This window comes from Ictalurus punctatus, chromosome 3 (genome assembly GCF_001660625.3).
Source record: "Ictalurus punctatus breed USDA103 chromosome 3, Coco_2.0, whole genome shotgun sequence".
Lineage (NCBI taxonomy): Eukaryota > Metazoa > Chordata > Actinopteri > Siluriformes > Ictaluridae > Ictalurus > Ictalurus punctatus.
In genome coordinates, this window is record NC_030418.2 from 23,308,795 (window position 1) to 23,336,604 (window position 27,810).

Consider the following 27,810-nt stretch of genomic DNA (forward strand, 5'->3'; position numbering starts at 1 on the left):
TATCCAATAGACAAAACATGACACCAATAGAAGGCAACAAACAGGGACTATTACAATTTCCATTTAAACCTATACAATTCCCATTATAAGCATTAAATCCATTACAATTTCGGTGAGGCATTCTATTGTTGTTGTTTTTCAGCCGGGAATGTAGCTTGTTATATTAGAAAGTGTGTGCCAGTACTGCTTTATTAGATAGAAACATAAGTGGGAACCTTATGACAACCTACTAGGAAGTAAAAAAATGTTTATTCTCAGAGTGTTTTGGGAACAAAAACAAACATTCCTAGAATGTTCTAGGAACCAGTAATTGTTAGTAGTTACTTAAATTTAATCCAAACCTCAGTGACTTAAAAGCAAGCATAGTCAGGCTATATCAACTTCGTTTTCAAATATTTTAATGAAACTAATTATAGTTATGTTAATGTCCTAAAAAAAATATATATATTTTTTTAATCTTTCAAACGTTAAGGGGGTGTGGGGATAAAAAAAAAAAGTAGCCAGTGTTGAGAACTTTTATGACTCAGAAGCCAACGTTACAAAGATCAGAGAATGCTTTAGATGATCTTAAACCACGAGTTGCAAATACATACATACATACATACATACATAAATATCACCCTCAATCGCTAATAGTCAATCGATTACTACTGTCTGGTGGATAGCGCATGGGTCAGCGTTACAACTTAAACAGGAGCACGTGTGTAATGTGACTGTAAGTATTCGGGATGTTAAGTGAACATAATTGCTTCAATTTTTTTTATTTTAATTTCTTGTATGTAGGATGTCCTGTATTTTCCGTATAGACGCACGATAACGTCATATTTAACAAGATATCAGTGATTGCGATTATTGAAATATCATGCGAGGGTGGAAACTTGCGCCTAATACTGCAATAGTTTATTTTTGTAAACATTTAGCTCAGATAAATCTAGTCATACTGGTGGAAAAGAGCACATAAAGACCAGTGAGGTTTTTTTTTTTTTTTTGCATCTATGGACTGTAGTGTAAAACTCGCGTAAAAATATGAATGACGAACTCCCTAACAATCAAAGATGTATTTTATAATCATAGTAAAACAGTTTAAATACTAGGCGCATTAAGCAAACGTGTACCATCATGTTTATTTATGGGAGGCATATTTATTCTACTAAACACACTGAGTTAAAACCTAAATTTTAAGCGTTACATATTTTTTTTCCTGATATTATTAGAATTACACTTACATTTACGTTTATATGCTTCTATAAAGTTACAAGGCATTAATAAACTTATTCAGTTCAAGTGACCAGTCAATTACCCTTACATCTTTAATGACCTTAATGTTGATTCATCATGGTTTTGTCCACAGTAATGTCATGCATTTACACCATCAAAACCATGGGTGTAACCCTGGTCGTGGAGAACCCCCTATCCTGCACATTTTAGTATTTTCCCTACTCCCAACACATCTGGTTCAATTAATCACCTAATCAACAGCACTTCCTAAGTTTAAGTGGACATGTCCATTAATAAATGTATGTGCTCTTTTTTAGTTATTGATGTAATAATTACTCATTTTCTTATCAGCTAGACTTGCTTTTAAAATGGCTGCCATCTACTCTGGCATACATCAGAAGCTGAACAGCCATCTCACACCATGGCCAGATAAGTTGAAGCTGGCTCGATTTGCATGGGTATCTAGTCAGTGCCTTCTTCCAAATAAGGAACAGGTTAATATTCATTTTCTTTCACATGCTTTGGGATTTTGATTTAATTAATGTGATGTTTGACATTGTCCTTTTGGACAAGCATTTAAGTCTTTTATTTCCGATGACAATACGGTTATATGTTGCATGATCTACAAAATTAGGTCTAATTGTTAAGATGACATGTATTATTTAAGAATACACAAATGATACACAACTCTCAGATCGCACATCTTTCATTGTCATTTTATCCTTTATCCTATTCCTGTCATTTTATCATTCATTATTTGCTCTTTTCAGTTTTTGTTTGACTGGGTGGCTCGAGCCCTATCCGGTTATTACAGCAAGAAAGTAGAGGTGCCACAGGAAGTCGTGGAAGGCTTATGGACCTTCCTGAATGAAATTCTTCATAGTAAGAAGCTTTGTAATGTCCTGAGCACGGGAAAGACCATTAACATACATCCAGCAGTTCCCCAGGTATCTGATACACAATACAGACTAATTTCAGGTTTTTGATTTTGTTAAGCTGCTAATCTACATACTCTCTTCCAATGTTTAATAATTTTATTTAATATATAAGTGCCAGTTTGTCTTACTTTGAATATGTGCATACTTGGGTCATCAAATCTTTAATCATCCAAAAATAAGCTTTTTTTTACTTGTCAAAAAAGTACACTAAGATAGATTCCTCAGATACATACTGAGAATTGCTTCAAACTAATCCTAATCATAAAAAAATTATTGCATCTTTTTCCTATTTGTTTCCTTTTCCACAGATGATCAATGAAAGGATTCTGGAAAGCAAATCAGGAACGCTGTCTGTCAACCTGTACACTATTTTGAGTTGTTGTGAAGGGATTTTAGCGTTTCCTGTCCTCGCTGTGACATACACTGCCAAATATGAACTGCTGGTGGAGCTTGTGGTTAAGACCAGTGACTTGGCCTGTTTTCAACTCCAGCAACAGGAATCTACAGAGCCTCTTTCAGTTAAGGTGTTTGAGGTTCTGCTTCTTGTACTCAGCACCTATTTGACTGTGCAAAGGCAGCAAGGAAACCCTAGGAGAGTTTTTGTCCAGGTGACAGAGCACATTCTTCAGCCCCTCTGCCTGTTAAGACACTTAATAACCTGTAGGACATGGACAGAGAAGGATGATACAAGGATCCGGCAACAAATCAGCAAAGAGCTCCGGAGCAAAGTAGACTTGATTCTTCAGTCTGCTCTCTTCTACCATGAGTACCTACAGTACTACAAAGAAGAACTTCTCCCATCCCAACAGGGATCAGGTAGAAAAAAGGGATCTACAGGCAAAACTTTTCTCTGCCCTGTTGCAACCATTCTGTCAAAGCTTGCCCATGGACATGATGCTAATAACGAATCTTTCTTTTATGGTGTCCAATCCAGTTCTCTGGCACTGCTCTTTAAATTTGCTTTAGAGGCATTTTGCAAAGGAGGAGAGAACAAGTTGGTTTGCTTTCATCTTATGACAAAGTTTCTTACTGCCCTTGATTTTACAGAGGATCTGAACATCAAAGAAACATTTAATGAGGCAAACTGGAGTTTTGCTCTGCTTGCCTTAGAGGACATTTTGAACTCCTGTTTGGCTGGAGATATCTATAATGTAGCTGCAGATAAAATACATGATGGAGTGGTGCAGTTAAATTTCTACAGGAAAGTGGCTCAGCTTTTATTCAGTAATGCTCAGACAGGTATCCCAGCCTGGTACCGCTGCCTGAAAATACTGCTGGATCTAAACCACCAAATTCTTCAACCAGATCTCGATGAGCTTGTCTCCTCAGTCTGGGTGGATGCTGACAACATGGAATTACAGGTGAAGAAAGCTCGAGAGATGCTCATTTGTGCAGTACTTCAGACCTATGCAAAGCTACGCCAGTTGCCGAGACTCTTTGAGGAACTGCTGGTTGTAATCTGTCGACCAGCTGTTGATGAACTGAGGCAGGAGTTGTTGCCTGAGGCTTTGCAAAAATGTTTAGGTCAGTGCCTCTTAGACAACCCTCCTAGCCAAAATCTCGAAATCTGCAGACTTATTCTGGAGAAGATGCAAAACGATCTCCCTTATATGCAAGAGGGAAGAAGGGAGTCTGCACTAAAAATGTTTTCTCTGAGTGTTCTCATGCATGCGGTTGTCTTTAGTTTTAAGACGCTAGATGACAGCACTCCTTTGCCCATAGTCAGACAAACTCAAAGTCTAATGGAAGTGATGCTTAAATTTGTTAGGGGTCTGCTGCAGCGTCTTGAGGGAGTTTTGATTACAGACAACCTCTGGGTAGAGAAGATCCAAGAAGCAAGTCTTCTCCTTACTCACACTTGGCATGAGGCAGACACCCTTTTTCAAATTCATTGCAGTAAATACACCTCCCCAGATGGTCCAACTGGTGATGTCAGTCCTATCTCTGATACAGTACAGAAAGTTTTAGCACTTAGGCAATCAGGAGGCCAAGTCACAAGTCCACTGAACAAGTTTCTTCAAAAGCTTCTTGCTCTCCACAGAATGAAGAGACACTCACTCATCTCACCTTCACTTACTCTGGACATGGACACACAGGATGTTCTTCGTGAAACTGCTCAAGTTGTGGTAAATTGTCAAGAACTTTCGGTAAACCTGTACACTGACCAAACGTGGGACCGTCAATTTTGCAGTGTTAATAGTGACACCTATCCAGTGGCCTTCTGGTTTCTAGTAACCACCAACCTGCCGTTAATTGCTCCACACCTCACACAGGAGGTTACATCTCGCATAGCAGACACCATCCTGAACTCCATACTTCAGGGTCACTCGGGAAGCAGTATGGAGGAGACTGATCTGTCATTCCTACTGATTTCAAAACAATTGCTCTCTAGCACAGTTCTGTGTGAGTTGCCCAACTTGTACTCAGCAGTGGTGACTTCTGTAACAGACAGGTTTTTTGGACTGCCAAATGCTTCTGATGTACAGTCCTTTTGTCCCTCATTTTTTAAATCCTGCACCGAAATTGGTGCTGCATCTGAAAGCAAAGAAGGACGCATTGATGAGATCTCATCTTCTTTTAACAGACTGAAAGCCATAGCACAAGAAATTATGGACTGTGCTAAAACTGGTGCTTCTATCCCCATATCTAAAACCCAAGTAGACACCCTTCTGCAGGTAGTCAGGTTAACAAGTGTCCTAAATCCATGTGCAATATCTCCTGAAGATTACTTAGGACTTTTTCTGGGTTTGTTCTTCATGACACTTTGTGTGCAACGTAATGAAAATGGGGCACTTTCAGTACCAGTCAACCTTTTGAAAGAGCTGTTTGGCCTCATGGACTCACTCTTGCTTGGGAAAAATTCTCATACAATCCTCAAAGTTGTACATGGTAGTACTCTCTTGGAGGCAGCTATGACTTCTCTTTTCTCTCGGTTTGATAAGGATCTATTTCGAAGTGTGGACAGCTCGTCTTGGTTTTCTTTTCTCCAGTCAGTCCAAGCTTTCATTCACAGTATAACACATGTTATCCTGGAGCGAAAAAGCAGCGTGCGAATCAATCTGGACAAGTTCACCACTTTTATGATTGATAGAGCTCTTGCTGTTGGAACATCATCTGTGTACTCTGGGGATTGTGCTGAAGCTCTGTACTCATTTCAGCTTCACTTGGCAACCTTCAGCACACTTTGTAATGAAATTATATCTGTGCTTGGAAAAAGCCCTCAGTTTGATGAGTTTCTGACTCAGTTGTTGGGGAAGATCATCTCCGTAATGGGGCCTGCCACTCAGACTGCGCTGATGGGAAAGGTAGACAGTGGGCTTGGACAGTCATTCTCTATTGATGTGGGGACTGTGATGATCAAGAGTGAGCTAGCAACGGTCTTTCATCAGACCCAGGATACTGGTGATGGTGATCATCAACACAAGTTATCCAACATGACGCTGTACGATAGCTTTGGCCAGCAGATTCTGGAGGAAATATACCCAACACCTCAACCCATGGAGGTTCTCATTTCATCTCTCCATTATCTCTCAGCATTTTACTTGGCTGCAGAAAAAACTCGGGTGTCCGATCTTGACAGTCTCCATTTTAAGATTCTGCAGAGTGTTTATAAGTTATTATCATGTAAGCATCCAATTGAAATGATCTTGTTACAAAGTTAAGCCTCTATCATTGAACACCTTACGTAACTTTTTTTTAACCTAAAATTCATGTCCCATAGGTGCATGGCTTTCTGTATCAGAAGTAAAAGAACTGGAGGTCCCACTTAGCAACCTGCTTAATCAGATGATGGGCAGCTCTTCAGAAGAGCAACTCCAGTCGCTATTTCTCATGATCCGGGGTGGACTTGTTGCATCCCAGATTGATGAAGGCTTCCACAAAGTGAGTTGGTATTTCAGAACTTGATATTGATCCAAATTCATTCCAACAACACATGACATTTTACTACTGTATATACAGTGCCCTCTACTAATATTGGCACCCTTGGTAAATATGAGCAAAGAAGGCTCTGAACCTTTTGATGTTTTGTTTAAAAGATTTACAAAAATTACTCTGCTCTCATGGATATCAGACAACTGCAAACACAACAAATGTTTATAAAAAAAAAAACTATTATTGGCACCCCATGAATTCATATGAGAAAAATATATTTGAAATACATTCTGCTTTGAAACCAAATCTTCCGCCATCGTCTTGTCATTCAGCTCACCTCACTCGTTTTCTCAGTCAGCTCACCTCACTCTCATCAAGTGATAAAAGAAATCTGACTCCTGTTGATCACGTACTGTGACTCTGACTCATTCGGGTCAAGCTGACCACAAAATCAAGGTCCTGCCATGGCCATCCCAGTCCCCTGACTTGAACCTTATAGAAAACCTGTGGGGTGAACTGAAGAGGTGAGTCCACCAGAGTTTGAAGGCTCTGGAGAGATTCTGTATGGAGGACTGGTCTCATATCCCTTGTCGTGTATTCTCCAACCTCATCAGGCATTATAGGAGAAGACTCAGCTGTTATCTTGGGAAAGGGTGCCAATAATTTTTGCCACACATATATTTAACAAAGATATTTTTTTTTGAAAAGCCTGTATTTTGTTTGCAATTGTTTGATATCCATGAGAGCAGAGTATTTTTGTGAATTTTTTTTTAAACAAAAGATCAAAAGGTTAAACAATAAAGACAATTTTTCACAGCCTTCTTTGCTCAATTTTACCAAGGGTGCCAATATTAGTGGAGGGCAGTGTATATAGTCTTAGCTGGAGCCTGTAGTTTTTAAACGACAACCTTTAACACTCTAATAAACTAACTTGCACTGACAAGAATATATTCATTCCTGCTAAATGAAAATATGTGAAATATGTATTGACTTTGACAGGATGTGTTTGCAACGGTGACTGTAATAAAGCTGCTTGCCAGCTGTTCACTGTCAGAGACCTCCTCAGAGAAGTTCTGGCGTGTTGTTCCTCACATCATGTCTTCTCTTGTTGTGAGTATTTCATTGCAGCCTTTGTTTAAATGTGCTCACTCAATTTATTAATCAGATTTGTTTTTGTTTCATTGTGCTGACATCAAAAAGGTCTTAATCTGATCACGTTTAAGTAAACATGCTGCAAATGCAGGTTTAATGACCCAGTCATAAAATCATACAGAATACTTGTCTCACTGATTTGTAGCAATCTAATTGAGGTACTGCCATTGGGCCTAAATTAACATGACAAAGTCATCTGATTAGGTCTGTCATACAGAAGACCATGATAAGCCTAAATTTGTCTTCATTTTATTGTGACTATTGAAAATTTCACAAGGGGAAGATATTGGCTTAGCTAAGATAGCATACTGATAACAGTATTCCTGTTATATATTTGCTGTCTAAATTCATTAAAAAAAATTATTTTGAATTTTTGTGTGTTGAATGGAAAGTTTGAAAGGCTGCACTGGCTGTATGAAATCAAAAACCCAGAAAAAATTTGTATTTTATTGTGTGGAGTAATTTTGTTGTAATAAATGTTTATAATAATAATAATAATAATAATAATAATGAATAATTAGTACACATGTGTAATGAGTTGTAAAAGTTCATGGAATCGATTTCAAAGTGTCCTGGATCACACATTTGATATTCACCAGGTGTGTTTTGAATATCTAAAAGTGCAAATGTTATGAACATCCAGAAAATGTAAGGATAAGATTTTATTAACTGTGCCTACTTTCATATTTTTTTTGTTTCAGTTTGTGGTAAGAGCATCTGGTCAAGTATCTTCTCTAACTAGTCTACTAACTGTGCCAGTGGTAGAGACTCTAATCACTCTGCTCCGTCAAGGAGAAACTCACATCTCTGACCCACACCATGTTGTCCTGGTGCTGGGAGCTCTTGAGTTTGTGCCTCTGGAAAACCAATGCATGGAGGATTACTATTCAGCCTTCCATACAATCCATGAGGCCTTGTATGCCATCATCCTTTACTACCCTAAGGTAGGTGACCTACTCCTAGCAGGGTACCTGTAGTCTGTGCCTGAGTACCTCACTTCAACTTAAAATGTGTTAATAAGTGACTGGTTTCAGAACCAGAAACGAGATTACGAAAAAATACGCAATTTATGCTGATTAACATTTGAACTGTATGTTTCTTGTGTAGCAAAATTAAAAACATTTCTGTACACTAGCAGCACATCCAGAATAAGCAGACAGTGATGGGATTTTTTTAACCTCCCCTGAATGAAAAAGATACAATTTTAAAAGTAATATTTAGGAGGATTTTATTAGAGCCCTTTCTTTTGTGTTTGGTGTTGGTTTGATTTATTTATTTATTTTGAAAAATTGTCTTCAGCATACTGTTTCTTGTGAGAACAAAACACAACTTCAAACTCATAGAAAACCAAAAAAATCTTCAGTGTAATTTGCTTCTGTTCCAGTTTTCCACTCACCCCCCAAAAAAACTCATTACAATTTAGTTAAAATACTGCTTTTGTTTAAAAAACAAACAAACAAAAAAAGACTTCCTAGCTTTCTAAACCCACAGACCAACAGAGAACTTGAATAATCATTCATCCTAATGAAGAGTTTGAATTGTACTTATGAACTTTTTGGATAGATTGGTTGAATTCTTCATTTGGTATTGTCTCTGTTAAAAATGTATCTTGTTACAACTGAATTAAGAAGACAGTAAAAATAAATGAATTGTGAACATTTTAAGATTTCAGTGTAGTAGTGAATTTAGCTGCATTCCTGTGAAAAATGTTTTCAGGTTGTCTCCAATATGTGATTTATTTATTTATTTATTTATTTATTTAAAAACTCTGTTTCTCAATGGGCATAGGTTATGCTGAAAGCCTCTCCGGTCTTCCTGAACTGTTTTTATCGTCTGGTGGCGTCCATCATACGTGAGGGCAGGCAAAAAGTGGAGGACGAGAAAGGTGGGCCAAGTCAGACCTTTATTCATAGCACTTTACTTACTGCTAAAACTCAACCTCAGGGGGGTCAGGGGGAATGCTTATGGTAACAAATCCCTGCCAATAATCCGAGCACGTTTTTGATTTTCTTGTGAGTGGGCACTCAACACATACTCTTCATGTGAGTCTTTTTTTTGTTGTTGATGGTAGATTTTGATTGATACTCTTGCAACATTCTACATTATGTAATATATGTAAATACAGAGTATTTACATTTACATTTATTCACTTAGCAGACGCTTTTATCCAAAGCAACTTACAAATGAGTATCTTAACCAGTTGTTAATAAACAGGAAGTGTTCTACCAGTTTACTGTCATCATATCATCAAATCATTGGCTTGATAACAGAGGGTTGTGATTTTACTGACTTGAAGCCAGACTCCAACATTGCTTCAAAGGGAGGAAATTTTTAGTTATAAGTAGAGCTGCAACAACTAATCAATAAAATCGATAATAATCAATTATGAAAACCATTGTCAACGAATCTCATTATTGATTATTCAGTCTGCGCATGGCACGGGGTGCGTTTACTCATTACGGTACTACTGTTCCGAAAACACACTTCAGAGAGTAAATACTGAAGTTGCATCCCAAATGACGTACTGCACACTTACAATATACACTGTATACTTATATACACTATATACATGTCTATATTTTAGAAAGGTAATATAATCTCAAATGGAACACTAGCATTTTTTTACTAACCAGAAATATAAGCCGCTTCCTAGTCAACGGTGCTTGACGTCATACGCACGTAATGTGACGCCGCTAGCTTTAGCCTAATACCCAGAGTCATCGACAATGACTTTCTTCAGTTTACTGTTAGTCAATGTTGCCTTTTATTCCCAACATGACCTCAGTCACCATCAGACGAAGGAGAAATCGTCAAGTGACTCAGGAAGAAAGTCGTTTAAGGCAGGGGGGCATTTTATATTAAACACCACGGAAATCAAACAGTGGTGCATGAGCACAAACTTATGTTTATATCCAAAATGTTCCACTGTGTGCAAGGGGCTGGGGAAACTGGTGCAAGCTGCTTAAAAGGTTTAGTTTAATTCCAGTTTGTCATTATATGTTGCATTTGCACGCTTGCAGTGTAAATTCTGTCGTTTATTATAACGGAAGTGATCTATTAGTAACGAGATCACGTTGCTCCTCACGCGCGATGTAAACGCACTGATGCACTGATACACAGTGGGAGCGCAAGTAAGAATTGTAATGTCTAATTAAAACATTATGATCAAAAGTAAACACAAGTAAAACAATATTCCTAAAGACAGTGAGTAACAGAAACCACAAGGTGCAGTGAAAGTGAGTTTTTATTTTTTTATTTAGGACTGTAGTTTAAATCTGGACTTTTTCTGCATCTATAAAAAATAATGCATAAATACCATTATATAATATAAACTTAAATAAAAAATATATATTATTTATTTAGTTTAGTTTATATTATATATGTGTTTTAATGGATGCACAAAAAGTACAGAATTAGACTACAGTCCTAAGTTAATAATATATATACTCCTCACTCACAACTGTACTTTTAATCAGGTAAGTTGTGCTTAAACTATAATTAATTGCTGTAATATACTGCAGATGGGGAAATTATGCCTTCTTAGCAAGCTTCAGTGATGGCTCTGTTTAGGTCATTGCTGGCTTACAGTGTTTGATGGATTGATCGCTATCTATTAACATCCTTAAGATTGCAAAGGCTAGCTAGTAAACTGTAGAACACTTCCTGGTTATTAACAACCGGTAAAGATACCCTGTATTTACATATATTATATTACATAATGTAGTATGTTGCAAGGGTATCAATCGAAAACTATCAACAAATTTTAAAAAACAACAACAACAAATGACTCACATGAAGAGTGTCAATTGATGAAGCCATGGCTGTTTCTCAATTCTAAGAACGCAAAGAACTTGCGTTCTCGTGAAGACCGGTCTTGCCAGGCTAACTTGAAAGAACGAACTAGGAAGGACACAGAATGCATCTTTGTGAAAATTGAGATGTGCGAGATGTGATCCTGTTACGCAATGGACCATCGCAGCACATTTCTAGTAGCTCTACACTGCTGTGTAATAGATATGATAATGCTTTAAAATTAGATAATATTGCTTTAGATATACTTGGTTTCTTTTTTTTAAAGATATGTTCAGATTGTTCAGATCAAACCACTGTGTATTATTTGTTTGTTTTAACTGTAAAATTAAATCAAAATTATAATCTTTCTCTGAGATTTCTTTCTGTTACTTAGGATTAATACATCTTTGTCTTCTTTAATCCCAGGAAAGGATTCTGAGAAGCTTTTAAAGTGTGCCATGCTTGTGGAGCGGATGTATACCCATATTGGCACGACAGCAGAGAGTTTCACTGTCCTGAGCTCTTTCATCGTGGCTCAGTATGTCACTGAACTTCAGAAGGTAAAATCTTTAGCTCATAGTCATACAGTTGTCTCAGCACTTGAAATATTCATTCATTCTAACTGTGTATCAGTACACATAGTGTATGGTGGTTTAGCACAAAAATTCTCTATTTAATAAATATTTGGATATTACACTAATCTGTAAAGTACTTAGAGAAAAGTGCTAAATGTGTAAACGATTTCTGGCATAATGTTTAGACAAATAATGTTTAGTTTTCCTGCTACATGAGTTTAATGAGTTTACCAGTCATTCCACTTATGGTAGCAAGAAAAAAAACAGTTGTGAAAATTAAAGTTTTGGGGATATTTGAAGAAATGGTGATTGATGTGTTAAAAAAAAAAAAAAACACCAAAACACAACAATTTTAGTTTTAGAACTGACATATTCTCAATTCTATGCAAATTAAGTATAACATGATAAAGCATCTGTGACTCCCTGGCATGAGAGCAAGCGAGTCTATTTTTCTTTGGCCTGTGCTGTTCAGTACAGAAGGACTTCTAAATCTCAATTTTTGAAAAGAATGAAAGCTGTCACTTTGACACACACACAAGCTTATCAAAATGCTGCCAAATCATGGGTTTTATCAGCTCACACTGTATCTCTTGTTTGGCTTTTTCAGCAGCTCCTGCAACACACACACATAAATCAGCCAAGACACAGGTGTCACCATGCATTCTCCTTGATTCTGCTCTCCATTCACAAACTGGCACTTGATCATACCCCTGCTGCCACAGTGTCAAACAAACTCCAAACAGCTAGAATGATTTCTCAGACCAATCCTACAGCAGATTTGGCCACAACTTTAATCTGTACCTGCTATTAGATCCCATTTGCTGTTTCATGCTCAGAAAGGGAAGAAAAAACATGAGGTGCATCCCAAATTGCACACTTGTACAATATTCTACTCCATTTTGTAATTTAAATAGTGTGATTAGTGTGTTCACACTGAAAACCCCCCAGAAAACAAAGTGCACTTTAAGTTCCCGGATGACGCACTCATTCAACCGAAAAAATGAAATGTTATGTGCGTTTGACGTAATTTTTGAGATGATACTACCCTTCTAAAATTCATACACTAGACGGCAGAGTGTATAGTGCATAGTGTCTAGTATGTCATTTGGGACACAACTATGGTTTTGTCTTGATACAGATTCTGCAAGTGTCCGAAACTGTACTATTTGGATTAATCATTCTGCCAAAACATATTCCCTTAAATGGTGTTTTGATTACGGATGGTGGAGAACCCTGTCTTACATGTTGTTCTAAAATATCCAGTATGTTAAACATTTGCCTATCTAGGCATTACATTGACAGCAAATAAAGAAAATAAGAGAATTATCCACTAGTAAGAAATGTATTATTTTGATTGTGTCCATCATTAGAGTTCTGCATAATGCTTCTCTTTGTACAATAGTATACTGCATCAGTAATGAAGGCCATGCTTCTTTATTTAATTTGTGAAGGTGACACTTCGACCAGAAATCAAGGCGCACCTGACAGAAGGCATCTACTGCATCTTGGACCAGTGTGTCGAACAGGATATAAAGTTCTTGAACAGGACATTGCAAATGGGTGTTAAGGAAGTATTTAGTGAACTCTACAAAAATTACACACATTATCACAAATCTCAAAGGCAAGGGGAAGAGAAGTATACTGTCTAACCCCATTGTCAACAAACTGATTTTTGTATGAATTACTGTTATATGTTTTCTATTACTGTTGTTGACTTGGATTACAAGTGGAGAAGAAATAAATTAACTTCTGTGGAGCATGGGCTGAGCAGGCTTATTTCTTTCTTGTTGTTAATCTAATTAATCTCAAAGTAAGGTGCTATTAATGTGAGAATAATTTAAAAAGCACAAATAATTTCTTCAACAGAATGTTTTACATCATACATTAAAAGAATCTGTTTGTGAGTGGTTCCTAAAGGAATATGTTCCTGAGTCGGTTACCATGACTACCTGGTGGGGGTTGGTGGTTTAAAATGAACAGGTTTAACATGAGAATGGGTATACTGGTGCAAGGCATTGTGGTTTCAGCACCTCAAAAATGGCCACACTGCTTTCTCAAGAGTTTCCTGAAAATGTAAAGACCACATATACTGATATGACAGTGTTTAACAACAATAAGGGCAACAAACTTTAGTTTAAATGCTATGATGAAGATTTAAACTCTTAAGTTTAACTCACTGTTGGTAAATTTTTAAATTAGAGTTTGATCAGCTGAAAAATAAAGGAATTTGGGATGACTGCATATTGTGGACGAATAAGATAATCCGCTATATCATGTTCAAAATTACTGTTTCGTATTATATAAAAACATAAGGGGAAAAAATATCAGACAGACAGTACTGTGCATACAGTATATGTAAACATGCTTATATTATGCTCTGTTTTGCTTTGTATCCTTTTATCCTTTGTATCCTTTAGCACTAGCATATCTGATTGACCTCCTTTGGCCAGTTGAGGCCTAATGTTTTTATTTATTAAAATTAAAGTAGTAGTAGTAGAGCATATCTATGTTCCCAGGGTCTTATGTTCCCCATATTTATATGGCACATAATGAACACGACAGACTACACTCAACGTCACTAACTGCTGTATTATTACTAACTTCAAATGTTATACATTTATTTCTACTGTTCTGTGTTGCACGCGTTGTAAAGTGAAAGAGACAAAATATCAACGTTATTTTTTACTAAAAAATATTTTTTTAACATGTTGACGGTTTTGTAACTATATTCTGATCTATCTACAAATAGCCTACTCTCTCTAAGACTGCAAACTTTCTCTACACGGAACCGAGTATGTAGTGTGTGTTTCTACCCGGATCCTTCACGAATTGCACATAGTACGCTTGAAAAATTCTTTAGCGGGCCAAGAAATCCACGGAGGGGTCGATCGATAAAACGACGCGTGTAGTTTATTTGTGTATTTGGGGTGAGTTGTTTGCAACATTTTGTGTTTCTGTGCGTGCAGTTCGAGGACTTCTCTCTCAGGTAGATAACATTAGATGTTAGATGCTGGCTGTCCATCCTGATTAAAGAAGCATCTGTTGTCGCAACCGCAGAAAAATTAGCAATCCCTGTTTTCCCTCCAGTGGCTGGGTTTTAAATGGCTCCCTACGGCACATATTCACAACACTGGGCGCATATATTCTTTTTCTGAATATATATATATAATATAAAATTAATATAGTATTTCTATAATAATAATAATAGAGTATTGAATTTGTGTGTGTATATATATATATATATATATATATATATATATATATATATATATATATATATATAATATAAAAACTCTGACAATTTTTTTGCAAATGAAGCAACCCAACAAACAGTTGTTGACCATGGCTAATCTGTTGCTATGTACAGTTTGCCACTTTCTACTCCATCCATTAATGGAAACGGACCACCACTGACTGGCTGATATTTGTGTGGTGGATAATTCTCAGCATATCAGTGACACTGATATGGTACTTTTTATGTTGCATTGGTACAAGTCAATTCCTCAGTGCAATTGTGTAATTATGTAACGTTGTATATACTGTATATTGCAATATATTTGTTGTTGTTGTTGTCCCCCCCCCCCCCCCCCCCCCCACAGGAAGTAAAGATTGTGAAATACATCCTACTTTCTTGTCTTCTGCAACAAAGCAAACATCATGGAGGTGGAAGACCCCATATCTGCCAAATTTCGGACTATCATTGAGGGACTCATGATAAAGACAACGTCAGATATTGTGAAGGTTTTTGTTGACGTCATGTTGGAGACGAGAATGGAGATCTCGCGTAGCTGGAGGGAAATTGATGACCTGAAGCAGGAGTTGGAACAGAGAGAAAAACAGCGCGCAGAGTCCAGTTTCAGAAGTCAAACGTCTCAAGTAACTTTCAAAACAGAAGCAGATGACGTGATGGTGTCCCAGCGGAGTCCCATGATTCTTGAAAGTACAGAAAGCAGGGTAAGCTATTTTCCATATACCCTGCAGCACTGCACATTGAATTGAATCTACAAAGTTGCAGTATTCAGCTTTAATTTTGAGGGTGCATATGTTTGTTAAACTATAAAGGACTTGCGGCTTTTTTCATACATAGTCAGCTTATTTCAGAGAATCATTAAAGGCCAAATCTATAACCCTGAATTACTGTTTAGAAATCCCTCTGAGGGAACCATTGAGGGTCCTGTGTATACAACAGCTTGTTTCCCTGTCAGAAAGGCTTCCAAACAAAAACCTTTCTTTCAGCTAAGAACCCTTTTCTGTACTCAGAACCCCTTAAAGAACCTTAGAAGATATTTTGTTTTATGTTTTTGGACTACTATCTGGCCACCTACTGTAGGTGTTGCACAGTCTCTTCCACAAGACAAGGCCAGAGCAAAGCTACACTTCAGAGGTGGTTGTCTGGACAATTTCTGAGAAATATGAGTGTAAAAACACACTGATACTTACTCTTACATCTCATGTGGTTCTCACACATTGCAGTAAAACTACACAGTTAGTTACTGGTTCTTTGTCAAACCCTTATTTGCCTAACTAGCCTTTTCTTGGAGGGTTTCATAAGTTGAGCAAGTGTGAATGTTTGGGATGGTGAACACGCTAAAGTATGTTTGTTCCGTTTGTATGATGAAGGACATTTGTGCTCAGCTCATTTCTTGAAACATGGAGTGTGTGCAGATTTCCAATTTAGGAGATTTTGGTACTGGATTATTGGTTATTTTTCACTGTGACATGCCTAAAAATAGGCCATGCTGTTGGTGTAACAGTTGCATGATACATTGTTACATTATTATATGTTTCCTAAAGCCACTGAAATATGTTGCACACAAAAAAATCTATTTGCAAGTAAAATCCAAAATAGGTGGGATGCTGACTCCACAGCTGCATTACACCTGTCAAACTCAGGGAGTCTTACATTTTCCTTTTTTTGTAGTAGCAAAGCTTGTGAAAAATTGTAAAATTTAAACTGGTACTTCCTAGTTTGTAGCAGAGCCATGTTTGAGATTTTCCCAGATGTCTTTAGATACCACTTCATTCAGCTCTCTGGTTCAGACTGTTTTGAGCTGAGTCGTGTTCACAGATAAAGTTAAAGTAGAAACAAGGTGAGAAAACAACTTGGAAATGTCTTAAATTTGTTACTCTTTGGTTTAGCTGCAGACTGCTGGATGTTTTCTTGAAACTAGTGGCCAACTTGCAGTTTAGCTATATTAATTCTAATGATGTAATTTCGTATAGCTACACAATTTGGGTGTCTCTTTTTTGTTTGTTTTTTTGGTACAAGCTGCTAAATGCTGATGCAAAAATACAAAATTAATTTACAGCTCTTCCCTCATACCCCCAGGGATTTTTTTTCTTTCTTGTCCATTCAATTTGTGAGGTATCAAAGCCAATTAATATCAAATAAAAAAACAAAACAATTACAGAATTTTAGTCTGAATGTACTTCAAGTTCTTAATATTAATTTATTAATTGATTAATTTCAGTGACTATGCAGTTGGACATTAATGAAACAGCATTTGCTTTAGTTTTTTATGCTACATTAGCAGGCAGAATGGTACATGTGTGTATTTATTGCATGATTTACTATGGTGGTTTGGAACTTTAAAAAAAAAAAAAATTATTAAATCTTGAATTTGTTCTAACTCTAATTAGGTTTTAACCAGATCAGCCAATATGCTTCATGTGCCCTAAACTTCCTTTTAATGTACATGTTTGAAAACCATTGTTATTCTTGTAGGGTGAAGTGCAAATATCTGAAGATGCCACAGTTGAGGAAACGGACACCAGACAGGACAGCATATCAGTTCTTCACAAAGCGACTCCAGAAATTACAACAACTGGTAAAGCTTTAGAGACTTTGCTGCTTTAAAACTGTACAAGCAGATTAGATCTTATGTTAAAAGCGATGCACAAATTGAATTGTTTCTGAAACTGATGTAAAATTTCACGTACACACAAACTGAAAAAGATGTGTACCAACTTCTCATTGTGGTCATGCAGCACTACGTATCTGTAATCTCTCTCTGAATATAAATATCAATATATATTTTCTTTACTATAGGTATTTTACAATTCGGTATCCAGTATGCCTAGGATGCTTTCCATTTGCTTGAGTCAAGGTGACAAACCCTTAGTCATAACATTAAGCCTTTTCTCTCTGCAAACATTTTTTAGCAGCTCATTCAGTTATTTGTTTTATCTCGTCTAGACTACTGTAACTCTTTATACTGTGGTGTAATCCAGCATTTACATATAGTTCAAAATGCTGCTGCAAGGTTGTTGACAGGCAGAGCTTGAAGGTTCAATCACATTGCACCTATTCTCACCTTGCTAAACTGGCTACCAATTAAATTTAGAATTGTTTTTAAAATTCAAATCTTTGTATTTAAATCTTTACAAAATCAAACACCGTCTTATCTTTCAGAAGCAATTTCCATCCATAAACAAATTAGGCCCTTGAGATCCTGTAATCTTGGTCTCTTTTCCGTTTCTAGAACTAGACTGCAGAGGTGATCGGGCCTTTGCTGTTGTTGGTCCTAATCTATGGAATAACTTACCAATTTCAGTTAGAACTGCTCCCTCTTTACCAAGTTTTAAGTATCTGCTTAAGAAGCACCTATTATCAATAGCTTTTAAACAGGTATAAAGTTTGTATTATGTATTGTCTGTATTGTGTTGTTTTGTCTTCCTTTGTGTTGTATTTTCTATTTTCTTACATTTAAGTTGAATTGTATAGCACTTGGGGTCAACCATGTTGTGTTGATAGTGCTTTATGAATAAAGAAAGAAAGATGACAACATGGACACATTCAGATAAAATATGCATGTGTTTTGGATAATGGATCAGTATGCAGTGTACTTATCGATTTGATGACACATTGTTTAGTGTTCCTGCTTTAGTCATTACACACTGTTTGGGTTAAGAGAAGTCCCAACCTGTAAACTCAGCTCTGTAATTATTTGCAACCTTGCTAAAGCCTTTTAGTTCATCTATAGCCACAAACAGAACTGCTAGATGCTACAATTGTAACTGGGTGCTGTGATCAGAGGAGACAAAAAGAGTAATTTGGCAACAAACACGAAAATGGGTTTTTGTGAAAAAATTAAACAAACTCCCATTGTTGATTATGATGGACGATCTGTATTCTTGTGATAGTACTTTTCTTCAGTTGCCCTGTGAACCTTGTTAGGAAAACCACCATTATGTATTCCATGTAGTAGCAGTAGATTTTAAAGGAGAATCTGGGGGTCCAAATGGGTCATGTGTTGTAACTATATCTGATTGATCTATTGACTAAAAATGTATTTTGTTTCACATTTCTCTACTGGATAATACAGCTGTTTTTTCTTGGGGTTTTTTTTTCCTTTTTCTTTTTTCTCGTTTTTGCTTTTTTACAGAAACATCTGTCCCAGAGGCCCAGGTGACTCAGTTAGAAAGTAGACGTAAAAGAGGTCGTCCATCTCCTTCTCATACAGTCTCAGAGCATCAAACATCCGCCACAGAGACCAAAGTCTTGTCAAACTCTCTGATACAAGCTCTTTCAGTGGTCAGCCCCCAGGAACCATCTTCTAGCACAGACTTTATCATTCTGAGTAAAAGATCACAGGGAAGAAGTTCAGTGTCATCAAATAAAAAATACATGCAAAAAACAAATTCTGCCACACAAAGCCACATTGTAACACACGCACTCCGTGACAGGCACCTCCTGAGTAGCCAGAAACCTTGCCTGTGCTGCACTTCAGACAAAAACCCAGAGCAACAAAACAAGCCAAAAGCTAATTTACCAGTGGCTTCATGTGTGTATACCTGTATGGAATGTGGGACAAAGTTTCAGGAAAGGACAGAGTTTAAGAGCCACAAGTGCTCCAGCAAGCTTAAGTGCAGCAGGTGTGGACAGACGTTCACCAGTCTGAGGACTCTGGCCAGTCATCGGAGTGTACCCCCTGCATTGAAGAAGCCATTCCCATATAAGTGCTACCTCTGTGATCACATGTTTGCTACTCGGTGTGGCTGGAACATACACAAACGGATCCATGCCCATGGTCATGTTTCTGACATTGCCCAAGACATGCCCAGTCCCTCCCATTCATTTCCAGTGCCTGGAGAATTAAAGGCCAAAGTGGAGGTTCGCTTAGAGAGAATTTCAGAGGCTCAGTTGGAAGCTGCATTATTTCCTAAAGGCCCCTTGTTGCTACATGACAAAAACAGTGTGAGCTCTGTGGGGCCATCCAAGAACCTGTCCTCGGTTGTGGAACTAACACCATCTACAGGGAGCTCTAATAAACCATCTGCTGGTACAATCAGAAATGGACCCATGTTAAGTAAGGAATCTGAATCTAACAGCTGTACAGAACTTGTCATGGAATGCCAGGCTTCCAGTTCAGGGACTGAATCAAGTGAAAGTGTGAGGCAGTCAGATGATGGGACAGAAGATTCAGTTTTTCCAACTGCCTCTAGCAAAAAACAGCCATCAGAAAAGTGGACCCAATCAAAGTTGATTGCACGTAGAGTTGACAGTGTGGAGTGTGATGAAGGTTCATCCAGTGCAAGTGATGAATTACCAAAAGGATTAAATTCACTTTCAAGGAAAAGGAAAATGTCAGGTAAATGTTTTGCATTGTAAATAGATAAATAACTAGATTAGTGGTTCAATATTAACCTGGCATCGCAAAATGTGAGCTATTCTTTGTAATGCTGTGATTCTCCAAGTTTTAATGGTTAGAAAATTCTCAATATGATTTCTTTTCTCCCCAGATTGCAATCATGACATATACAATGGCGTGTTTCCTGTTGAGAAAATTCTTAGATGGAGAAATACAAAGGTGGGTCATGAAAATTAATGCAGATAATTCTATCCTAAAATCCATATTGTACAATGTAAGATTCCAGCAATGTTTTTGCTGGTTAAAATAATGAACCTTAAATTGAATATGACAGAGCATTGAATATATACTCTTGAGTTAAACAGTGTTATGGAATTAATTTAATTTGTCTCTCCATAAAGCATTTCTCACAGCAAACCTTAAAATTTAGTTTATGTGGAATAATATGGGCTTATTCTCCTGTTTCCCTTTTCTATTCTTTAAAATAAAAGGGTCGAAATGAAGTCAGAATCAAGTGGATGCCTTGCTCATTATGGTAAGCTGCTCTATTCTGTATAAACCTACCATGAAAGTCATCTACAGTGCCTTCCGCTAATATTGGTTTTATTGTTTAACCTTTTTTATCTTTTGTTTAAATTTTTTTTTACAAAAATACACTGCTCTCATGGGTATCAAACAATTGCAAACAAAACACAGGTTTATTAAAAAAAAATCTTTGTTAAAAATAGATATGCAACAATTATTGGCACCTTTTTTTTTTTTAGTCAATACTTTGACTAACTGTTACCTTGGCAAAGGGAATGTATCACAGAGTCTTCTCCTATAATGCCTGATGAGATTGGACAATACATGGCAAGGAATCTGAGACCATTCCTCCATACAGAGTCTCTCCAAATCCTTAAAATATTAAGATCCATGCTGGTGGACTCTCCTCTTCAGGTCACCCCACAGGTTGTCTGTAGGTTTCAAATCAGGGGACTGGGATGGCCATGGCAGGACCTTGATTTTGTGTTCGGTGAACAATTTTTGTGTTGATTTTGATGCATGTTTTGCTTTTCCATTTGAAGCTTTTTGGCAGAGGCAGTCAGGTTGCCATTTAATACTTGTTGATATTCGATAGAGTCCATGGTGCTATATATCCTAACAAAATGTCAAGAAAAATAGCCCAAAAACCTTAAAGAGCCCCCACCATATTTAACCGTGGGCAGGAGATACCTTTCAATATGGCTACCTCTCTGTGTTCGCCAAAACCATCTCTGGTGTTTATTGCCAAAAAGCTGTATTTTTGTTTCATCTGCCCATAGAATCCGATCCCATTTGAAGTTCCAGTAGTGTCTGGCAAACTGAATACGCTTGAGTTTGTTTTTGGATGAGAGTAAAGGCTTTTTCTTGAAACTCTTCCAAACAACTTTTGTTGATGTAGGTGACTTTGGATTGTAGTTTTTGAGACTTTCTGACCCCAAGACACAACTAATTTCTGCAATTTTCCAGCAGTGTTCCTTGGAGATTTTTAACCATCCTTTTTACAGTGCGTCGAGACCATATAGACACGCGTCTGATTCCAGGTTGATTCATAACATTCCCAGTTGACTGGAACAACTTCATTATTGCCCTGATGGTGGAAATGGAATGGGCATTTTCAGTGTTTGTGCTATTTTCTTATAGCCACTTCCAATTTTTTGAAGCTCAACAACCTTTTGCTACACATCACAGCTGTATTCCTTGGTCTTACCCATTGTTATGAATGACTAAGGGAAATTGGCCTATGTATTACCTCATATTTATACCCCTGTGAACCAGGTAGTAATGGTTGAACAATTTCCTGTTCCTACTTACCCAGGTGTACTAAAAAAAGTGTAAATATCAGTGTGTTGTTTGTTATTGTTTGATCTCCATGAGAGCAGAGTACTTTTGTGATTTTTTTATTTATTTTTTTTTATTTAAACAAAAGATCAAAAGGTTAAACAATACAGACAATTTTTCACAGCCTTCTTTGCTCATAATACCAAGGGTCCCAATATTAGTGGAGGGCACTGTATAAGACCAAGCTGTGTAGTTCATGTTAATTGCCTTGATAGTATTGGTTATGTTGCATAAAAAGTGTTTCTACAAACTTATCAGCTAATCAGCCTAGTTTGTATTTTTGTCTTACAGTGGGGCAAAATGGAAAAACACATGGGAGCCAGCTGAAAGCTTTATCTCTTTTAAGGATGGCAAAAATGAAGAAATTGGAAACACAGACAAACAGCATTGAAATGTGTGGTGACATTTAATGTTTGCGCCATATGGTTTAGGAACTGAGAATGTTTGTAGATTTACTGATTTTATATTGAGTTCTGAGCTTTGTGTTTGGGCACACAAAAGGAAAGAACTGAATTCTAGTTAAGTAGTACCATGGGATATGTTATTTTACTGACCTGGTACAGCACTAATGCTACTGCATGCTCTGGTGTTGAAACTTTTAGTGCTGTTTAGCAAAATCATTGCATTGGTCTTATGTTTGCTAATTTTTGTAAACATATAGATGATGTAGTAAGAGCAGCTTATCTAACATCCTAATGTATGTAAAGGAGTAATTAATTAAGATAAAAAATACCTAATTAAGAGTAAATGAAATTGTATACAAAGCAAATAGCAAATGAGACAGGTCTTAAAACATTTTGAATTGCTGCAGAGAATCCTGGAGCTATACTGCATATTTCATAATCTGTACTTTTCTACTCACCAGGAAATCTGTACAACACCCGTAAGTAAAGATACAGAGTAATTGCAAGCATACAGGTGGAAAGATCCACATTTTCTCAGTTCATTTGTTGGTTTACTGCACCACAACAAAGTTGGTTTGATTTCTTTGTGGTAAGAACCTAGTTTGCATGTGCATCATGCCTTAAGGCTACTTCAACTATGAAGTTAGCAGTATTAAACTTGGTTGTACCGTCAATGGTGTCCTCAGCATTGGCTATGTTTAAGATGATTTAATTTCTTTTTGCAGTACTTGGGAAAGCATTGTATTACATGGTTTTATTGTGCAAGTTGCTTTGGGTGAATGGTTTAATATTAAATATTGAATGCTATTACTGTTCATCATAAGGTATTTGATCTCTATGAATTAAGAGTAATACATGTTTGTGTTTTAAAACGTTGAGTAGTAATTGATTAACATTACTGAAATTCAACTGTAGAATCATCCTGTTTTGTCCTTTTAAATCCTAAGAGCATTTTTAAGTAAATTTAAAAAATCAGTTGATCTAATGGCAGTGCTTACGTGTAGCTGCACCATAGTAAAAAATATAAAAATATATTTATATATGTTACCGAATGTTCATCTGTGGGGGTTTTTTCATGTCAATTTTTAAAGATTTTATTCTTTTTTTAATTGCATGTTGTTGTTTTTTTTGTTTGTTTTGGTTTTTTGTTTTTAGCAAGTTAGCTAACGTCTTTGCTGATCTATGCTGATTCTGAACAGAATGTCAGATTGAAATGTACTCCACGGTCTAGTCTAATATGTTATTGTTCAATATCTTCAACTTGTGAAACTGAACAAGCATATCCTGTAGCACAAAATTTCATGTTCTGAAAACTATAAAAATATATCTTCACTCTTCATTTTATGGAAAATAGTGCCTCTTTTCTGTGAAATTATCTAAATGTTACCTGAGTTTTTGTGAAGTGGTTGCGGGTATCTTTGTATCTATATGCCATCTTTACTGCCTGTAGTACTTCAGTTGATGCTTGGCAAAAATGCTGACAAATTGCCATGTTTGTAAGGCACTAGTGTGAGAGAATGCACAATTATAATAAAGTTCCAAATTCAAATTGGATGCCTCTCTCCCATTCCTTCTGAGGTTTGCATGTAGTACTTCTGTGTTCATGTAGTACCTATAATACCACATACAAGCTGTTTATATAAAAAAAAAAAAAAAAAAAAAAAAAAAAAAAAGCTACCACGTACAGTGGGGGAAATAAGTATTGAACGTGTCAAAAAAAAATTCAGTAAATATATTTACAATTGGGCTATTCACATGAATATTTCACCAGACTTTATTTTAACTCAAGAAATCCACACAAATGAAGAAATCCAAACATTAAAGTCCATAAATGAAGTTTTGTAATAAAGTGAAATGAGACAGGTAAAAAGTATGGTCTGAAGCAAGTTTTTTTTAAAGGATCAGTGTTGCTTCTTTTTTTCAGTTTTAGTTCTTTTTTTTTTTCTTTTTTTTTTTATTTAAGGTTTCGTAAATTCACATGTCCTATTTGCAGTTTCATTACAAGGAACTGATTCATTAATAATATTAAATACTGATTGATTTTATTATTTTTAAAAAAAATTTTTTTATGAAAAGCAAATTTCATTAATGTGGATTGTGTAACCTGAATTGTATGTGGTCTGGTTTGTTTTGTCATATGCTGGTTTCCTGTATAGTTGAGAATCAAATGTGCTATACTCACTTAAAAAAAGAGTCATCAATTCTGTTGACCGAGTTTCCGTCAAGAGACACTCTAGAAATGTGAAAGTAATGCATATGCAATCACAATCAGACCAGGTCTCTTACGTCTTAACCACACTTTCCTGTGGGCCAGTATAAGGTTTTATATCTTTTTCTCTGTGTTACTGTTAAACCCAATACAATACGATACTGTCTGAAATTCAAAATTCATTCAAAAAATATTTTAACACTTTAAGGCAGTAAGAAAACACTGATTTGTCACTTCATTTAGAAACCTGCTTTGTTTTTAATATTTTCTACAAAAGATGAAGCAAGGTACCACTAACATTTATTTATTAGAATGAGTAGTTTAATCAACTTTTTTTTGGTGTTTTTTTTGGTATATGAACATGTACAAATAGTTGTCTAAGCTTCAGAGGTTAAAAAGAAAAGCAGGTAAAGGACTGAGGGGGAGGGTAGTGTCAAAAACACTTCCGTTTATGAAGCAGTCTGGAGATTTCTCAGAAATGAGAAACAGGTGTTGACAACTTGCAATCACAATGCTTTTGTCTTGGATACTGGTATTAACAGGTGAGTTTAATACATTAAAACATTTAAAGGCTGTTGGTAACCTGGTTGATTGTAAATGTAAATGATTTTGTAGTAAATAATATGAATTGGAGTTTAAACATGGACTCAAATATATATATATATATATATATATATATATATATATATATATATATATATATTTTTTTTTTTTATTTTTTTTCACCAGGGACCCTTGTACTGCCATTGAGGGCTTTGGGGACAATAGAACAAAAACGGGTTAAACTTGGTGAATCAGTTGTCTTGAAGTGTAGTATTTCTCTGCATCATGAAATTTTCTGGCTGAGAGTGAACATGAAGGAAAGACCAAAGGTTGTGCTTGTTGCGCGCCTAAAAAATGATGGAGGCATAACAGAAGTTCTGAATCACAACAGCACACATTTTGAGGGTTGTCTGGTGGACAAGTTTTTTGGACTGAAAATTTTCAGTGTCTTGAACAGTGATCTTGGCTCATACTACTGTGGAATTGTAGAAGGAAAACGCATGGAGTTTGAAGATGGAGTGCACATATATGGTAACATAACTTTAGAAAAGTGGCATGGTCTCTGTTATTCTGTTTTTTTGTGTCATCTTTTATCTTTATCTTTTCAGAAGACATAAGAGATGAATGTGTCTGTAACAATAAAGAAGGTAAAATAACACTTCTTATACAGTATATTATATAACTATATAAATTATTTGCTAGATTTATAGTGCAAACGCTTAATATTATGATATGAAGATCCTTTGTGGGGCTGAACTAGGCCAATGAAGATACCATGAGCAACCCATGTTTATAATAGGTGTAATAACATTTTTATTTTAGTGGTTAAAAAATAGGTTCTAGTTTAGAAACACACTTTGAACACAAAGAACTGCATTAGGAAAGCCTTTGCCAAGTTTATCCACAACAACAACAAATAATTTATCAAATATATGTTATTTAGGAAAACTTCTTGTGCCAGTTTTGACGCACATGCTTAGTAACTACCTCGTTTTAATTTTCACAGCCTTCTCCATTCAACCTCCAGTGGCTGAAAAAATAAACATCTCATACGCAGTTTTTGCAGCAGTTCTGAGTGTTGGACTGCTAGCAATGGTTCTGGTGGTTTTTATTGTACATATGTTGATATGTAGGAAAATTAACTGAACAGAGCATACAAAAAATAATGATTCTGAAAAATCAGTCAGATATTATGTCAGTATTATTTGCTTGGTGACTATATCATAATTTATTTGTCCCGCATTATTAATGTACTAAATTAAAATACATTTAATTAGATTAAAGTTGTGCTTACAAATTCAGCATTTGACCTCATGATGAACAACTTGTTTTGTTTTTTTATTCATTTCCTGCCTTTTTCCTGTGATCTATTATGACTCATCTACACAGTGTCGCATTTATTGTATTTCCCTGTAACCTACCAGTGACTGAAATTAAAGTGTGATATGGTCCTGCTCATATTGACTCATAGGTCTTATTGAAGATATGACAGAAGACTTTTAATTTATTATTCAATTACAACCCCAATTCTGAAAAAGTTGGGACAGTATGGAAAATGCAAACAACAACAACAAAAAAGAGTCATTTTAAAATTCAATTTATCCTGTACTATATTGAAAACACATTATTAACACATTATTTGATGTTTTACTTTGTGAATTTAATTTCTTATTGAAAATAAACACTCATTTCAAATCTGATGACTGCAACACACTCCAAAAAAGTTGGGACAGTCAACTGTTTACCAGTGTGTAACATCACCTTCTCTTTTAATAACATTTAATTGTTTGGGTGCTGAAGACACTAGTTGGTTAATTTTAGCAAGCAGAATTTTCCCCCATTCATGCATTATGCATTTGTTCAGTGTAACTGTACAGGGTCTTCGTTGCAGAATATGCCTGCAACCCGAATATAGACCTTGAACGGAATTTGTTGTGCATGTAAATCCATCCATACATCTTGTATTCTACAGGGTCATAGGCAACCTGGAGCCTATCCCAGGGACCATGGGGCACAAGGTCTTGGGAGAGCTCTTTGCTTTTACCCATCATGAGATGTTTCTTGTGTGACACCTTGGTAATGAAAAGCCTAATTATAGACCATCAATTTACTAACCCAGCTGATATTCATTTTCACAGATAGGAGGTCTAATTACTTTCTAGCTACTTACAGATTTCAGTTGGAGAACTGCTTTTTTTTTAAAAATTATTTATATTAGCAGATTTCTTGAGTTAATACTGATGTCTGGTAAAAATTTCATGTGAATAACCTCATTGAAAATATATTTATTGAAAAAAATCTTGACACGTTCAATACTTATTTCCCCCACTGTACAAGTTTTTTATTTATTTATTTATTTATTATTTTTTTTATATATATAAGTATCAGTGTTGGTTCTTTGTTCAGTTTTAGTTCTTATTTATTTATTTATTTAAGTTTTCATGAATTCACATGTCCTATATGCAGTTTAATTAGAAGGAACTGATAAGGGAACATGGGGCACAAGGTGCGGTACACCCTAGGCAGGGTGTCAGTCTATCACAGGGCACAATCATATACACATCGAACCCCCAACCCTGGAGGTGTGAGGCAAATGTGGTAACCACTAAACTATCATCTAGTCGAAGTGGTAACAAATTTAAAAACAACTGA

At 36.2% G+C, this 27,810-nt stretch overlaps 3 protein-coding genes across 9 annotated transcripts; all 3 read left to right on the plus strand.

Moving 5' to 3' along the window:
- The first annotated feature begins 620 nt into the window (after positions 1 to 620).
- urb2 (URB2 ribosome biogenesis homolog) lies at positions 621 to 13,304 on the plus strand. 3 transcript variants are annotated; one of them, XM_017464797.3, is made up of 10 exons: positions 621 to 715; positions 1,570 to 1,712; positions 1,989 to 2,165; positions 2,465 to 5,780; positions 5,878 to 6,038; positions 7,029 to 7,139; positions 7,883 to 8,125; positions 8,970 to 9,066; positions 11,400 to 11,533; positions 13,000 to 13,304. In XM_017464797.3, the coding sequence occupies exons 2-10, from the start codon at positions 1,587 to 1,589 to the stop codon at positions 13,195 to 13,197; spliced, it is 4,563 nt and encodes a 1,520-aa protein (XP_017320286.1). In that variant the 5' UTR covers positions 621 to 715; positions 1,570 to 1,586; the 3' UTR covers positions 13,198 to 13,304. The 3 variants fall into 3 exon arrangements, with proteins under 3 accessions (XP_017320286.1, XP_017320284.1, XP_017320285.1); XM_017464795.3 differs by lacking the exon at positions 13,000 to 13,304 and adding an exon at positions 12,156 to 12,988; XM_017464796.3 differs by lacking the exon at positions 13,000 to 13,304 and adding an exon at positions 12,156 to 12,988 and having other exon boundaries at positions 640 to 715; positions 1,574 to 1,712.
- Positions 13,305 to 14,349: 1,045 nt separating this feature from the next.
- zgc:66472 (chromo domain-containing protein) lies at positions 14,350 to 23,955 on the plus strand. Of its 4 annotated transcripts, none has more exons than XM_047154081.2 (8): positions 14,350 to 14,475; positions 14,916 to 15,016; positions 15,148 to 15,502; positions 17,274 to 17,376; positions 18,934 to 20,139; positions 20,291 to 20,358; positions 20,631 to 20,674; positions 22,294 to 23,955. In XM_047154081.2, the coding sequence occupies exons 3-8, from the start codon at positions 15,206 to 15,208 to the stop codon at positions 22,391 to 22,393; spliced, it is 1,818 nt and encodes a 605-aa protein (XP_047010037.1). In that variant the 5' UTR covers positions 14,350 to 14,475; positions 14,916 to 15,016; positions 15,148 to 15,205; the 3' UTR covers positions 22,394 to 23,955. The 4 variants fall into 4 exon arrangements, with proteins under 4 accessions (XP_047010037.1, XP_017320483.1, XP_017320482.1 ...); XM_017464994.3 differs by having other exon boundaries at positions 15,198 to 15,502; XM_017464993.3 differs by lacking the exon at positions 14,916 to 15,016 and having other exon boundaries at positions 15,198 to 15,502.
- An 854-nt stretch (positions 23,956 to 24,809) lies between these two features.
- On the plus strand, positions 24,810 to 26,616 carry LOC100305002 (novel immune-type receptor 14). Of its 2 annotated transcripts, none has more exons than XM_017462460.3 (4): positions 24,810 to 25,157; positions 25,345 to 25,689; positions 25,770 to 25,805; positions 26,165 to 26,616. In XM_017462460.3, exons 1-4 carry the CDS (start codon positions 25,127 to 25,129, stop codon positions 26,302 to 26,304), a joined length of 552 nt encoding a protein of 183 aa, XP_017317949.1. In that variant the 5' UTR covers positions 24,810 to 25,126; the 3' UTR covers positions 26,305 to 26,616. The 2 variants fall into 2 exon arrangements, with proteins under 2 accessions (XP_017317949.1, NP_001187171.1); NM_001200242.1 differs by having other exon boundaries at positions 25,118 to 25,157; positions 25,767 to 25,805.
- The last annotated feature ends 1,194 nt before the right edge of the window (positions 26,617 to 27,810 follow it).